Source organism: Salvelinus alpinus, chromosome 15 (assembly GCF_045679555.1).
Source record: "Salvelinus alpinus chromosome 15, SLU_Salpinus.1, whole genome shotgun sequence".
Classification (NCBI taxonomy): Eukaryota; Metazoa; Chordata; class Actinopteri; order Salmoniformes; family Salmonidae; genus Salvelinus; species Salvelinus alpinus.
The window spans coordinates 25,537,132-25,550,962 of record NC_092100.1 but is presented as its reverse complement, the minus strand read 5'-3'; the positions used below and the strand labels follow the sequence as shown (position 1 = coordinate 25,550,962).

Below are 13,831 nucleotides of genomic sequence, written 5' to 3'. Positions count from 1 at the left end.
TCATCAAGGCAAAGGGTGGCTACTTTGAAGAAACTGAAATGTAAAATATATTTAGATTTGTTTAACACTTTTTTGGTTACTACATGATTCCATATGTGTTATTTCATAGTGTTGATGTCTTCACTATTATTCTACATTGTAGAAAATAGTAAAAATAAAGAAAAACCCTTGAATGAGTAGGTTTGTCCAAACTTTTCACTGGTACTGTATACCTGTATATCCCAAATCCCCCCCGAGACACCCTCGGAGAGTGGGTCACTGCCAGGGTCAGCAATTAGGGTTAACTGCCTCACCGAAGGACACATCGACAGATTCTTCACCTTGTCAGCTTGGGGATTTGAACTAGCAACCTTTCCGTTACTAACCGCTAGGCTACCTGCCGCCCAGGTGAATATCCTGGTACTGAGTAAAGTTCATGATAGTCCTACATAGTCCTATATACTGTAGAGCTAACCATAATTACCCTTTGTAACGCCAAGCTTTCAAAGACAGTGAAGCTCATTAAATATCATTGAATATACTCTGACTGTAAGAAACATTAGGAACATCTTCCTAGTATTGAGTGCACCCATTTTCCCCTCAGAACAGCCTCAATTTGTCAGGGCATGGTCTTCACAAGGTGTCAAAAGCGTTCCACAGGGATGCTGGCCCATGTTGACTCCAATGCTTCCCACAGCTGTGTCAAGTTGGCTGGATGTCCTTTGGGTAATGGACCATTCTTGATACACACGGGAAACTGTTGAGCATGAAAAACCCAGCAGTGGTGCAGTTCTCAAACTGGTGCGCCTGGCACCTACTACCATACCCCATTCAAAGGCACTTAAATCTTTTGTCTTTCCCATTCACCCTCTGAATGGCACATATACACAACCCATGTCTCAATTGTCTCAAGGCTAAAAAATCCTTCATTAACCTGTCTCCTCCCCTTCATCTACACCGATTGAAGTGGATTTAACAAGTGACATCAATAAGGGAACATAGCTTTCACCTGAATTCACCTGGTCAGTCGATGTCATGGAAAGAGCAGGTGGTCCTAATATTTTATACACTCAGTGTATACCCCCACTGTCATAGAAATGACTTGAATCTGCAGACAGCCATTTTGTTTCCATCCTGGCTCTGAGAGAAAGATTGATTGGTGGAAGTTCCATGTAATGTCTAGGTCGATGTGAGCTGTGGTATGCTGTAGTATGCTGGATTACCCAATGTGATACTGCCATGAATTTTCTAACACACACACACGCACGCACGCACGCACGCACGCACGCACGCACGCACGCACGCACGCACGCACGCACGCACGCACGCACGCACACACACACACACACACACACACACACACACACACACACACACACACACACACACACACACACACACACACACACACACACACAGTCCCTAAGTCCCAGAGGATGCAGAGCGAGAAAGACAGTTTCTCTGGTGTTTTCCACTGGCGGTTTGGCAGAGAATGACCGTTGGTGAATGAGAGCACTTTAGACATATACTCCACACTCAAATAAACACACAAAGAGCCAGCGATTCAAAGGGGGAAAATAATTTTTTAAAAGCAGAAGAAAATAAGCTGTTTGTCGAAGAAGCTTAAAAAGAGAAAGACAATTCCCCGCCACATCACTCAGAACACAAAGGCTACACCAAAGCAGAATTCCCAGTAAAATGAAATAAAACCCATCAGTAACAGTTATTATAGAAAACAAAATCAAAACAACAGTAAGATGATGCCTTTTCTGTGGAGAGACTAGAAGCCATTACACACTGCATGCAGCTACAGCAGTTCTCCCTGCCTGCCCTTTGACCCCCAATCCCTGACTCACACAGGCCCAACCCCAGAGAGGCTGAGGCACTGGAGAGTCAGACAAGCACAACAGGGATTTTATCTCTATGAGTTTGTGCACTAAACCAGGGAACTGCAGCATTCTAAATAAGAAACAAGCAGATCGATAAAAAATATAAACCCTACAAATAATAATAATAATAATATTGATAATAATAAAGAGGCTTTAGAGAGTATAAAAGCAACCAGGTGATAACGTTAGTAGATGAGTAGAAACTCCAGGTGGGCATACATACAGTACACATAGTACCAGCCAAAAGTTTGGACACACCTACTCATTCAAGGGTTTTTCTTTATTTTTTACTATTTTCTACATTGTAGAATAATAGTGAAGACATCAAACCTATGAAATAACACATATGGAATAATGCAGTAACCAAAAAAGTGTTAAACAAATAAAAAATATATTTAATTTTTGAGATTCTTCAAAGTAGCCACCCTTTGCCTTGATGACAGCTTTGCACACACTTGGCATTCTCTCAACCAGCTTCATCTGGAATGCTTTTCCAACAGTCTTGAAGGAGTTTCCACATATGCTGAGCACTTGTTGGCTGGTTTTCCTTCACTCTGCGGTCCAACTCATACCAAACCATCTCAATTGGGTTGAGGTCGGGTGATTGTGGAGGCCCGATCATCTGATGCAGCACCCATCACTCTCTTTCTTGGTCAAATAGCTCTTACACAGCCTGGAGGTGTGTTGGGTCTTTGTCCTGTTGGAAAACAAATGATAGTCCCACTAAGTACAAACCAGACAGGATGGCGTATTGCTGCAGAATGCTGTGGTAGCCATGCTGGTTAAGTGTGCCTTGATTTCTAAACAAATCACTGACAGTGTCACCAGCAAAGCACCCCCACACCATCACACCTCCTTCTCCATGCTTCACGGTGGGAACCACACATGCAGAGATCTTCCGTTCACCTACTCTGCGTCTCACAAAGACACGGCGGTTGGAACCAAAAATCTCAAATTTGGACTCCAGACCAATGGACAAATTTCCACCGGTCTAATGTCCATTGCTCGTGTTTCTTGGCCCAAGCAAGTCTCTTCTTCTTATTGGTGTCCTTTAGTAGTGATTTCTTTGCAGCAATTCGACCATGAAGGCCTGATTCATGCAGGCTCATCTGAACAGTTGATGTTGAGATGTGTCTGTTACTTGAACTCTGTGAAGCATTTATTTGGGCTGCAATCTGAGGTGGAGTTAACTCTAATAAACTTATCCTCTGCAGCAAAGGTAACTCTGGGTCTTCCTTTCCTGTGGCGGTCCTCATGAGAGCCAGTTTCATCATAGAACTTGATGGTTTTCACAACTGAAATGTTCCAGATTGACAGACCTTCGTGTCTTAAAGTAATGATGGACTGTCGTTTCTCTTTGCTTATTTGAGCTGTTCTTGCCATAATATGGACTTGGTCTTCAACCAAACAGGGATGTCTTCTGTATACCACCCCTACCTTGTCACAACACAACTGATTGGCTCAAATGCATTAAGAAGGAAAGAAATTCCACAAATTAACTTTTAACAATGCACATATGTAAGTTGAAATGCATTCCAGGTGACTGCCTCATGAAGCTGGTTGAGAGAATGCCAAGATTGTGCAAGGCTGTCATCAAGGGAAAAGATGGCTACTTTGAAGAATCTAAAATAGAAAATATATTCGGATTTGTTTAACACTTTTTTGGTTACTACATGATTTCATGTGTTATTTAATAGTTTTGAAGTCTTCACTATTATTCTACAATGTAGAAAATAGTAAAAATAAAGAAAAACCATTGAATGGGTGGGTATGTCCAAACTTTTGAATGGTACTATACTTACATAGCTAGTAAAGTACAGAGATATTCTGACTGACCAGGCTTACTCACTGACCAGAAACGAATAATCAGGTGTGTAAACATTCGCCTCTGCTGTGGCCACAACCAGGAATAAGCTTTATAAATACTGCACCATGCTAAAGGGGGACATGGGGTCGTCACATATCCCAAAGCCAGCCCTGCACACATAGGCACATCCCTTATCGTCTTGTACAGCCAGCAATAGCAACAGAGTCAATACTATACTGCTAGAACAGGTGAGAGAGTAAAAAGGTGTGATCACAAACGAGGCAGGCAGGAGTGCCATCTGTGTCTGTCTGTAATGTGTGTGTTTGTGGGTATTGGCAGGGTGGAATTTCATGCAGAAACATTGCATTGGCAGTATTTGAGGTTGTATCGTGAAGGGAACATGCTTATCGCCCTGGAGACCAGGCTTCCAACCTAAACAGTCTCTTATCGAGGGATTGAAGTCTGAAATCCTCATTCCCCTCTCCATGCAGAAACCCCCCCACTTCCCCACCCAGGCCTTCCTAACTATGTTCCTCTTATCTAATCATATCAGGTGTTCCTCACTTCTCAGCTCTGCCAAACAACCTACCAACCAACCGCCACTGAAACATGAGATGCCTGTAAGTGGTGGCCCCAAAAACATCCCTTTTCAGTCAAAGATGTTGGTTTTCATACAACTCCTCCATTATAAATGTAAAGTATTAAATGCAGGTGTTTAAACTCCCTACAAAGATGGTGCAGTGACCATAGAAACCTTTAGAAAGAGTTAGAAAAAAAGTAATTTTTGCTGAGGTTCCTTCAATTGACAGGAACAAACACCAACAGAGAAACACAGAGGGCCATAGAAAGCCAGGCTACACTCTAGATTGCATGAGTCAAGAGAAGTCTCATGTTGCCATTTTTTATCATAGAAATAAAGAACAAAGATTTGACACTTCCGAGCCCAAAAGGTAAAAACATAAAAAGGTCAGACATAAATGAGGCCTAAAAACAAAATAGTCCCTAAATACAGGAAATGATTTATAGTAAATCAATCATTGGGACTCCATCATCAGGGAGCTGATAGTCCATGAGGACCAGAGGTGATACAGTACGGTGGCCTGTAGGTGCGTGAGTCAAACTGAAACTGTCTGTGTGTTTAAGTCTTTGGCTCAGTCTCTCAGGTCCACATTAGGCCCAGTCCAGACCTCTGACACACACAACAACCACTCCTTTCTCTCTCCATCAGGTTCCATCTGGATCACATGATTCCTCTGTATCTGCTCTTCTCTTTCTTCCTCTTTACATCCATCTTTATTTTCTTTGTTAAGCTCTGTATTTCTCAGGCCTGAGTCCCTTTCATTCTCTCTCTCTCTCTTCCCTCCCCATTCTAAGGTTCCTCCTCTCCAGTGGACACAGCCAGACGCATGGCCACAGACAGGTGGTCAGTGAGGCCGGCTAGCTGGGTGATGAAGCTGAACTCTTCAATGTCCTGCAGGTGGCGACAGAGAGAAGGTTCATGACATCACCATAATAATTTCATGATACAATATTATGGGATTACAGATTAATTATATAAAGTCAGCAAAATACTAGATTACAACACAGTGTATTTTAAATCATAATATTCTGCACCACTGTGTGTATCTGAAAATGTATGTCGACCATAATTCCTGCCATAGCCAAGTTTAATCACAAGGGGGCAGTTCAGTGCAAAGATTGATAATGAGAGAAACTACAGCAGTAGTACGAGATGTTGTCCTGCACAGATTTGCAATCTATGCAAATAAAGTAATTTGGTTTTCTAATCCTCTTTGATGAAAACATTGACCTAACCCTAACTCTCCTTTCCCAGTTTGTTTGATCTGGTCTTGATGCTCAGTCTCCTCTCTTTGCATATTTCTACATCACAATTTGGCATCTACAGGGTCTTTAGCCAGGGTTTACGTACCACTTTCCAGTCCTGCTGCACCTCCTCTCTGTAAAGGATGTAGTCGATCCTCCTCCCATTGCCTTTCAGGGGGATTTTTCTGCCCTTCTGATTAGGACATTGGTTTTTATTGGTGGGGAACACCAAGTATTCCTTCCTCCCCTCCTCATTCTCCATCACTCTGTCAACAAAAACAACCAATAAACAACTTAAAAATACCATACAATTTCAACAGATATTAATAAGTGTATATGTATTGTCTGCCTGTGTGTGTGTGTGTTGATATTCGTTGTTTTACTTACTTTTGTAAACTCTCTGGTGAGCTGACCTCCTCGTCATAAAGCCCACTGGTGTCCAGTAGTGTACCTGTTCACACACACACACACACACACACACACACACACACACACACACACACACACACACACACACACACACACACACACACACACACACACACACACACACACACACACACACACACACACACACACACACACACACACAGCTGACAGGGAGGTATGAGTTCACCTGACCAATTGCATAAACTGACAATGGTTGGCAGCTCATAAGAATCTATAGTTCTGAAACCTGTTTTCTCTATAATTTCTTGAAAAGTCAACAATGAAATCTCCAGTATCTTCCTCCTCTGTGACATAACAGATCTCTAATAACCTTAAATCCCCAGACCGCTACAATTTTCATTTATAGAATGGTCCTCAGGCCAGAAATCAAATGTGCAGTATTAGTAATGAGGAGCTCTAAGGAACTAGTCTTAGGCTGATGGAGTCTTCCACATGGAGGAGTCTGGGTGAGACAACGTTAAAATGAGCAGTAGAAGAGAAGGAGAACATGGTGACTCACAGTGATTAACATACAGTGCCTTCAGAAAGTATTCATACCCCTTGACTTATTTCACATTTTGTTGTGTTACAGCCTGAATTCAAAATGGATTACATTTATTTTTTCTATCACCCATCTACGCACAATACCCCATAATGACAAAGTGAAAACATGTTTTTTAAACTTTTTGCAAGTTTTTGCAAAACACCAGTCTCAACGTCAACAGTGAAGAGGCGACCCTGTGATGCTGGCCTTCTAGGCAGAGTTGCAAAGAAAAAGCCATATCTCAGACTGGCCAATAAAAAGAAAATATTAAGATGGGCAAATTAACACAGATACTGGACAGAGAAACTCTGCTTAGAAGGCCAGCATCCCGGAGTCGCCTCTTCACTGTTGACGTTGAGTCTGGTGTTTTGCGGGTACTATTTAATGAAGCTGCCAGTTGAGGACTTGTGAGGCGTCTGTTTCTCAAACTAGACACTCTAATGTACTTGTCCACTTGCTCAGTTGTGCACCGGGGCCTCCCACTCCTCTTTCTATTCTCGTTAGAGACAGTTTGCGCTGTTCTGTGAAGGGAGTAGTACACAGCGTTGTACGAGATCTTCAGTTTCTTGGCAATTTCTTGCATGGAATAGCCTTCATTTCTCAGAACAAGAATAGACTGACGAGTTTCAGAAGAAAGTGCTTTGTTTCTGGCCATTTTGAGTCTGTAATCGAACCCACAAATGCTGATGCTCCAGATACACAACTAGTCTAAAGAAGGCCAGTTTTATTGCTTCTTTAATCAGAACAACAGTTTTCAGCTGTGCTAACATAATTGCAAAAGGGTTTTCTAATGACCAATTAGCCTTTTAAAATGATACATTTGGATTAGCTAACACAACTTGCCATTGGAACGCAGGAGTGATGGTTGCTGATAATGGGCCTCTGTACGCCTATGTGGCCGATGTGAAATGGCTAGCTAGTTAGCGGTGGTGCGCGCTAATAGTGTTTCAATCGGTGACGTAACTCGCTCTGAGACCTAGAAGTAATTGTTCCCCTTCATTTGCAAGGGCCGTGGCTTTTGTGGCGCGATGGGTAACGATGCTTTGTGAGTGACTGTGGTTGGTGTGTGCAGAGGGTCCCTGGTTCGAGCCCAGGTTGGGGCGAGGAGAGGGACGGAAGCTATACTGTTACATTGGTGCCGTGACCCGGATCACTGGTTGCTGCGGAAAAGGAGGAGGTCAAAAGGGGGGTGAGTGTGGCCGATGTGAAATGGCTAGCTAGTTAGCGTGGTGCGCACTAATAGTGTTTCAATCGGTGACGTCACTCGTGCTGAGACCTAGAAGTAGTTGTTCCCCTTGCTCTGCAAGGGCCATGGCTTTTGTGGCGCGATGGGTAACTGTGGTTGATGTGTGCAGAGGGTCCCTGGTTGGGGCGAGGAGAGGGACGGAAGCTATACTGTTACACCTAGTATGTAGATATTCCATAAAATATAAGCCGTTTCCAGCTGCAATAGTCATTTACAACATTAACAATGTCTACACTGTTTTTCTGATCAATTGTATGTTATTTTAATGGGCAGAAAATTTGCTTTTCTTTAAAAAAACAAGGACATTTCTAAGTGACCCCAAACTTTTGAATGGTAGTGTTTATCTGGGTATAAAAGGGTATAAAACAATTTCTAGAGTGTTGAAAGTTTCCAAGATCACAGTGGTCTCCATCATTGCTAAATAAAACAAATATGGAACTCCCCAAACTCTGCCTAGAGCTGGATGTCCAACCAAACTGAGCAACTTGGAAAGAAAGACCTTGGTCAGGGAGGTGACCAAGAACCCAATGGAACCAGAGGTGACCTGGAACCCAAGTTCCTTGACTGAGATTGGAGAACCTGCCAGAAGGACAACAGTCTCTACATCACTTCACCAATCTGGGCTTTATGGGAGACTGGCCAGACGGAAGCTACTCCTGAGAGAAAGGCACATGAAAACATGCCTGGAGTTTGCAAAAAGGCACGTGAAAGACTCTGTGGTCTGATGAGACAAAACTCTTTAGCCGGAATGCAAAACGGCATGTCTGGAGGAGACCAGGCACAGCATCATGCTATTAGGATGCTTTTCATCAGCAGGGACTGGGAGACAGATAAGAATAGAGGGAACAATGAATGAAGCCAAACAGACAAATCCTTGATGAGAACCTGCTTCAGGGTGCAAACAACCTTAGACTGGGGGCGAAGATTTATGTTCCAACAGGACAATGACCCCAAGCATACAGCCAAAGCAATGCTGGAATGGCTTCAGAACAAGAATGTGAAAGTCCTTGACTGGACCAGCCAAAGAATTTCTGTATTTCATTTTCAATACATGTGCTACATTTCCAAAAGCATGTTTTCACTTTGTCATTAGCTGGTATTGTGTGTGTAGATGGGTAAGAAAAAACATTGCTTTAATCAATTTTGAATTCAGGCTGTAACACTGCAAAACGTGGAATAAGTCAAGGGGTAGGAATACTTTCTGAAGGACTGTAACTCCTATGTATCTACACATTGGCTCCAGTGCACAATAAACTTGGCTTGGTATATGCCAACATCCATCCTACCATCTCTTACGGCATATAGCACTTGCCAAACATCACTGTGTCCTAGATAATGTTCCCTCTCCTTTAGATTTGGTTCCAGACCATAATTCTCCAGGTTTATGCCAGCATATATTGTACTTATTTTTGGTCTGCACAGTGTGTGCCCAGATTGGCTGCTATAGGAAATCAAGCTTTTTCTAAAGAGACAAAGCCTAGTTCCCTGACACGAGCACACCTACTCCCTCCAGTACCAGCCCAAACTTCTATCCACTCACCCAGAGCCCAAGGCTTGTCCTCCCCTGGCCCCAGGCGACATGGGTCCTTGTACTGGGTGAAGACGGCATGCTGCTGCTCCAGTTTATCCTCTGAAATAGAGGGGTGCAATGAGAAATAAAGAGATGCTTGTCTGTCCAGATCCACCAGACATTGGTCTAGATACATCAAATTATATGTACAACACCCACAAGTACAATTTCTGCAGGATGTTAGAGAACAGAAGATTTTCACACAGTCAGACAGCTAGCTACCTGAGGAGCAGTTGTCAAAATTGAGGTCGCCGAGGACAACATCAAAGGCCACCTGGTCTTCCAGACCCTTCTCCTCCGAGGGGCGGGACGTCATCTTGCGGAACTCCGCCCCCCACGCCAAGAGCAGATCCAACTGCTCACAACGCACAGCTGCATCTCCTGAGAGATGGAGAGAGAGAGAGACAGGGAGAGAGAGACAGAGAGAGAGAGACAGAGAGAGAGACAGAGAGAGAGAGGAGGGTGTGGGGGGATGGAAATAAAACAATTGAGTGGCTTAGCTTAGCCAGCGAGGATGACCATGCTACTAAACATATTTGTGTGGAGGAAGAGCAGGTATTGTCAGGAACCCTGGATGACGTCTATTCAATGCTGATCATTTATGTGTCAACAAGACAATGCAAACATGTTTTCTAAATGTAGACAGTAATATAATTGTTGCCTCTGCACAAGCAGCAAAGGCCAAAATTAACAGAAGAAAAATGCACAAGTACACACACACAAGTACACACACACACACACACACACACACACACACACACACACACACACACACACACACACACACACACACACACACACACACACACACACACACACACACACACACACACACACACACACACACACATACAGTACACAGAACAAGCAGTAAGAGGGGAAAAATAGGCCATGAAAAACAAGCAGCAATAAAAATGTGCCCCGTTGCAAAGATGTATACTGTAGTGTGCAGCATCACCCAGAACATAATAAGGCCTTTCTTGTACTCTCTCCCATATGTTTAAGTTGTCTTTAGAAATAGCCCTAGTTCTATAATTAGCTGAGTGAGCAGACTCTCAGAGGCACGGGAGGCTCCAGAAATAGCAGGGAGATCTGTCTTGGTAAAAAATTAGGCTCAGAGACCAGAGGCTTTAAATAGGCCTGACACTTAAAACAGCTTGAGCTTGTCGCCATGGGAACAGAGGATGTGTGCGGGTTTGATGCATCCATTTATCTTATACACCGAGGTAGAAAGCTGAGTAGTCTACTACACACTAACCACCTTAAACCATCTGCCTACGACTGTTGTGTTTACACACTCACCTGCACAGGTACAATCACTCTTACACCCTTTTCTTATTCTATAACATTTGTCCTATTTCTCTCTGATATTCACATAAGACCACAGAGCCAGAATAGACCCATTCAGACACTAGGGAGAATAAGTGTTATGGCTAGGATCCAATTAAAAAAGCAGCTCAAAATGTATTGCTTTGTGAATGTGTATTGTTCTATCTCAACGTACCTTCAATGGCATGCAGATGCGTGCAGGTGAGATATCCCACAACTCTTTGCTCCTGATGGGAGGTGCCTACCTGCACCTGTAGTGAATAGGGAGATACAAAGAGGAAGTTAAATATCTCTGTCAACAAGTTGTTCGAATATTGAATTAGAAAACATTTAATATCGCATTTACACCACCTTCTCTGTCATTGGCCCAATCCCAAAACTCTCATTCTCCATCTGTCTCTTCTCCCTCCCTCTCGTCTCCCCTCTCCAACACTCTTTTCTCTGATATTGTCCCTCTTTGAAATCCCCTCAGTGGAGACAGTCTGTCTGTCACTGTCTTGATTTACAGCCCTGAATTGGCTATGATAAGCCTGGAATGAATGGAGAGGCTTTTACTGCAGATTACACTGGGTCTGTGAGACTGGGCCAAAAATGGATACTGAATGGATGGACTGGTGCTCTTGAGTGTAAGGGATGGGTGGACTACACAGAGGGGTGTAGGGTATAGGGGTAGATTAGAGTATTTGATTGTGTGGGTTGGAAACACGCAGTGTTCTGAAGTCTCGCGCAGAATCAGAAAAGGTCTCTTTAAAGACCTTTATGAGGAGATCTCTGAATAGGTCTCCTCTGTGATCATGGCTATTGTAAATTGGATTAGATTTGATTACAGTGTATTCAAGTTCTCTGTTCAGTCACTGTGCAGTCATCCAATTACTGAATTGCATTCTTGGCTTGGTCTCACCATCAAGGCCTTCACAGTAAATGCTGAGGACCAATAAAGCATTAACCCACTTAGCTAGACTTTAATATGAAATGCAAGCTTTACATTTCAGACCTCAAACATAATAAATTCAGTGACATTTCCACCCCACAGAGATTTGCAGCATTAACTCAATTAAGAAGCAGTAAACTCTATGTCCAGCCATAACCTGACACACTGTACTGTCCCTGACCCGTCTGTAGAGCTGGAGCTGCTGCCTCCCCAACTCTCTCACCCGTGTTCCTGTTCCCCATTGTCTCTCTCTCTCTCTCTCTCTCTCTCTCTCTCTCTCTCTCTCTCTCTCTCTCTCTCTCTCTCTCTCTCTCTCTCTCTCTCTCTCTCTCTCTCTCTCTCTCTCTCTCTCTCTCTCTCTGTCTTTCATCTTCTCTCTCTTTCCCTGACTGTATCCCTGTGTATGAATATTTCAGAGGCTTATCCATGCTTGGGTAAGTGTGTGCTCTGAAACTGACATCAGGCATGAAGGGAATCAGGGGTATGTGTCTCGGGCCGCTTGTGTGTGTGTGTGTGTGCGCGCTTACATGTGTATGTGTGTGCACGTGTGTGTGTGTCGCTGTGTGTTTGTGTTTTACGTAGGCCGTGTGAGAAAATAAATAAATTATAATGATGATTATGATAATTGGAACTGACTAAACTAGTAGCAGGGTAAAAGGTCCATGTGATTCCAAAGGACTAGATATGTGACCCACTTTAAATTCTCCTGCACCCAGACCTTTGTCTCTCTCATCATGGAGGCTAGAGAGAGGAGTCAATACCTCTACTGTACACCATTACTGTGTTCAATGCTTAAATAGACTTTCACATTGACACATGCAGAGTAAAAGCAAAGCCCTTTATCTACCAGGAGGGAAGGTGATTTAAATCAACAAATGGAGTTCGAGCTCAGCACTGACAGGAGAAGCTATGGGTTTATTTATTTAATTTATTTCCATTTGATGTGAGCTTTGAGTGGGCCTGGCCCTGTTTTGAGGTTTTCTCTGTAATTCAAACCACACACAAACATGCACGCACGCACACACGCAGGCACGCACGCACGCACACACATACACACACACACACACACACACACACACACACACACACACACACACACACACACACACACACACACACACACACACACACACACACACACACACACACACACACACACACACACACACACACACACACACACACACACACACACACACACACACACACACACACACACACACACACACACACCTTCTTCACCCTTGTCCTTTGTGGTTTTAAATAATAAATAGAGGGCTAATTGTTGAGACTCAAATTATTTAATTACTGGGTTGCTCACTCTTCAGGGAGACATTTTTAATTAAGTTAATATCTCTGCACACTCTCCTCCACATATCCCTCCCTTCCTCCCTCCCTCCTTCCCTCCCTCCTTCCTTTTGCCTGCAGAGCTCATGTCTTTGTAATGTTTGAATCTGTCACTTTGTATTGGAAGTGAAATCTGCCACTTTCACTTCATGTAGGTCTGCTTACACCATAGACTGTTGGAGGAAATTACCATGTAATATTGATTTGGTCACAAGACTCCCAAGCTTAGAGAGAAAGATCCCTGGGATACATCATTATTTCTGAAGCCCAGTGGCATGTATTCATGGCAAGGGAAAATATTTTGTCACAGCACCCCTCTGTCTCAGTATGTGTAGTCCATGTATTTGATGCTGTCTGGACCAAAAGAGTATGACATGTTGCGGAGGTAGCATTTGATTGATTGATGCCAGCAAGCATTTGGCCTCGGTTGATAAAAAAATTATAAACTAATTAGCCAATCAGTGTTGAGCTGAGCTCAACTGTGGGTTGTCCTGGTGCAGCAAAATGCCCCCAAGGGAGGCCAGTTTGGATTTGGCTTCAAAACAATCAAATCACATCCTAAGCAAAACTTAATTTTAGTTTCTGGCCTGCTTGTTTTGATGTCCTGCAGTAGCTGGATGAATATGTATGAACTTTCCAAATTGTAAGTCGCTCTGGATAAGAGCGTCAGCTAAATGAATTAAATGTAAATGTAAATGTAGCTAGCTTGCTAAATCGGCCCTTTCCTAAACCATGGATGGAGATGGGGATTTAGATGTGGTTTTGACTTAATCCTCTGTACAGGTCAATGATTATGATGACGATTATGATCTAATCATAAATTAAATGTTGTGCCACTAGCCTGAGACGACTGAAGTTCAATATTTGGCCTAGCCCTTTTAGGCTCAGGTTAACTAGCTAGCTAACTTAGCTGGTTCATTGTTACCCACGCGAGAA

The 13,831-nt window shown here is 43.2% G+C and overlaps 1 protein-coding gene across 1 annotated transcript in view; it reads right to left on the bottom strand.

Moving 5' to 3' along the window:
* Nucleotides 1–1,542: 1,542 nt before the first annotated feature.
* The window catches only part of LOC139539788 (sphingomyelin phosphodiesterase 3-like), a 47,215-nt gene continuing 34,926 nt past the window's right edge, over nt 1,543–13,831 (bottom strand). The window contains exons 3-8 of the mRNA XM_071343079.1: nt 10,793–10,868; nt 9,511–9,669; nt 9,259–9,348; nt 5,887–5,950; nt 5,606–5,765; nt 1,543–5,146 (exon numbers count right to left, since the gene is read on the bottom strand). Coding sequence (XP_071199180.1) covers nt 5,045–5,146; nt 5,606–5,765; nt 5,887–5,950; nt 9,259–9,348; nt 9,511–9,669; nt 10,793–10,868 — 651 coding nt within the window. The 3' untranslated portion in view covers nt 1,543–5,044. The remainder of the gene's footprint in view (nt 5,147–5,605; nt 5,766–5,886; nt 5,951–9,258; nt 9,349–9,510; nt 9,670–10,792; nt 10,869–13,831) is intronic.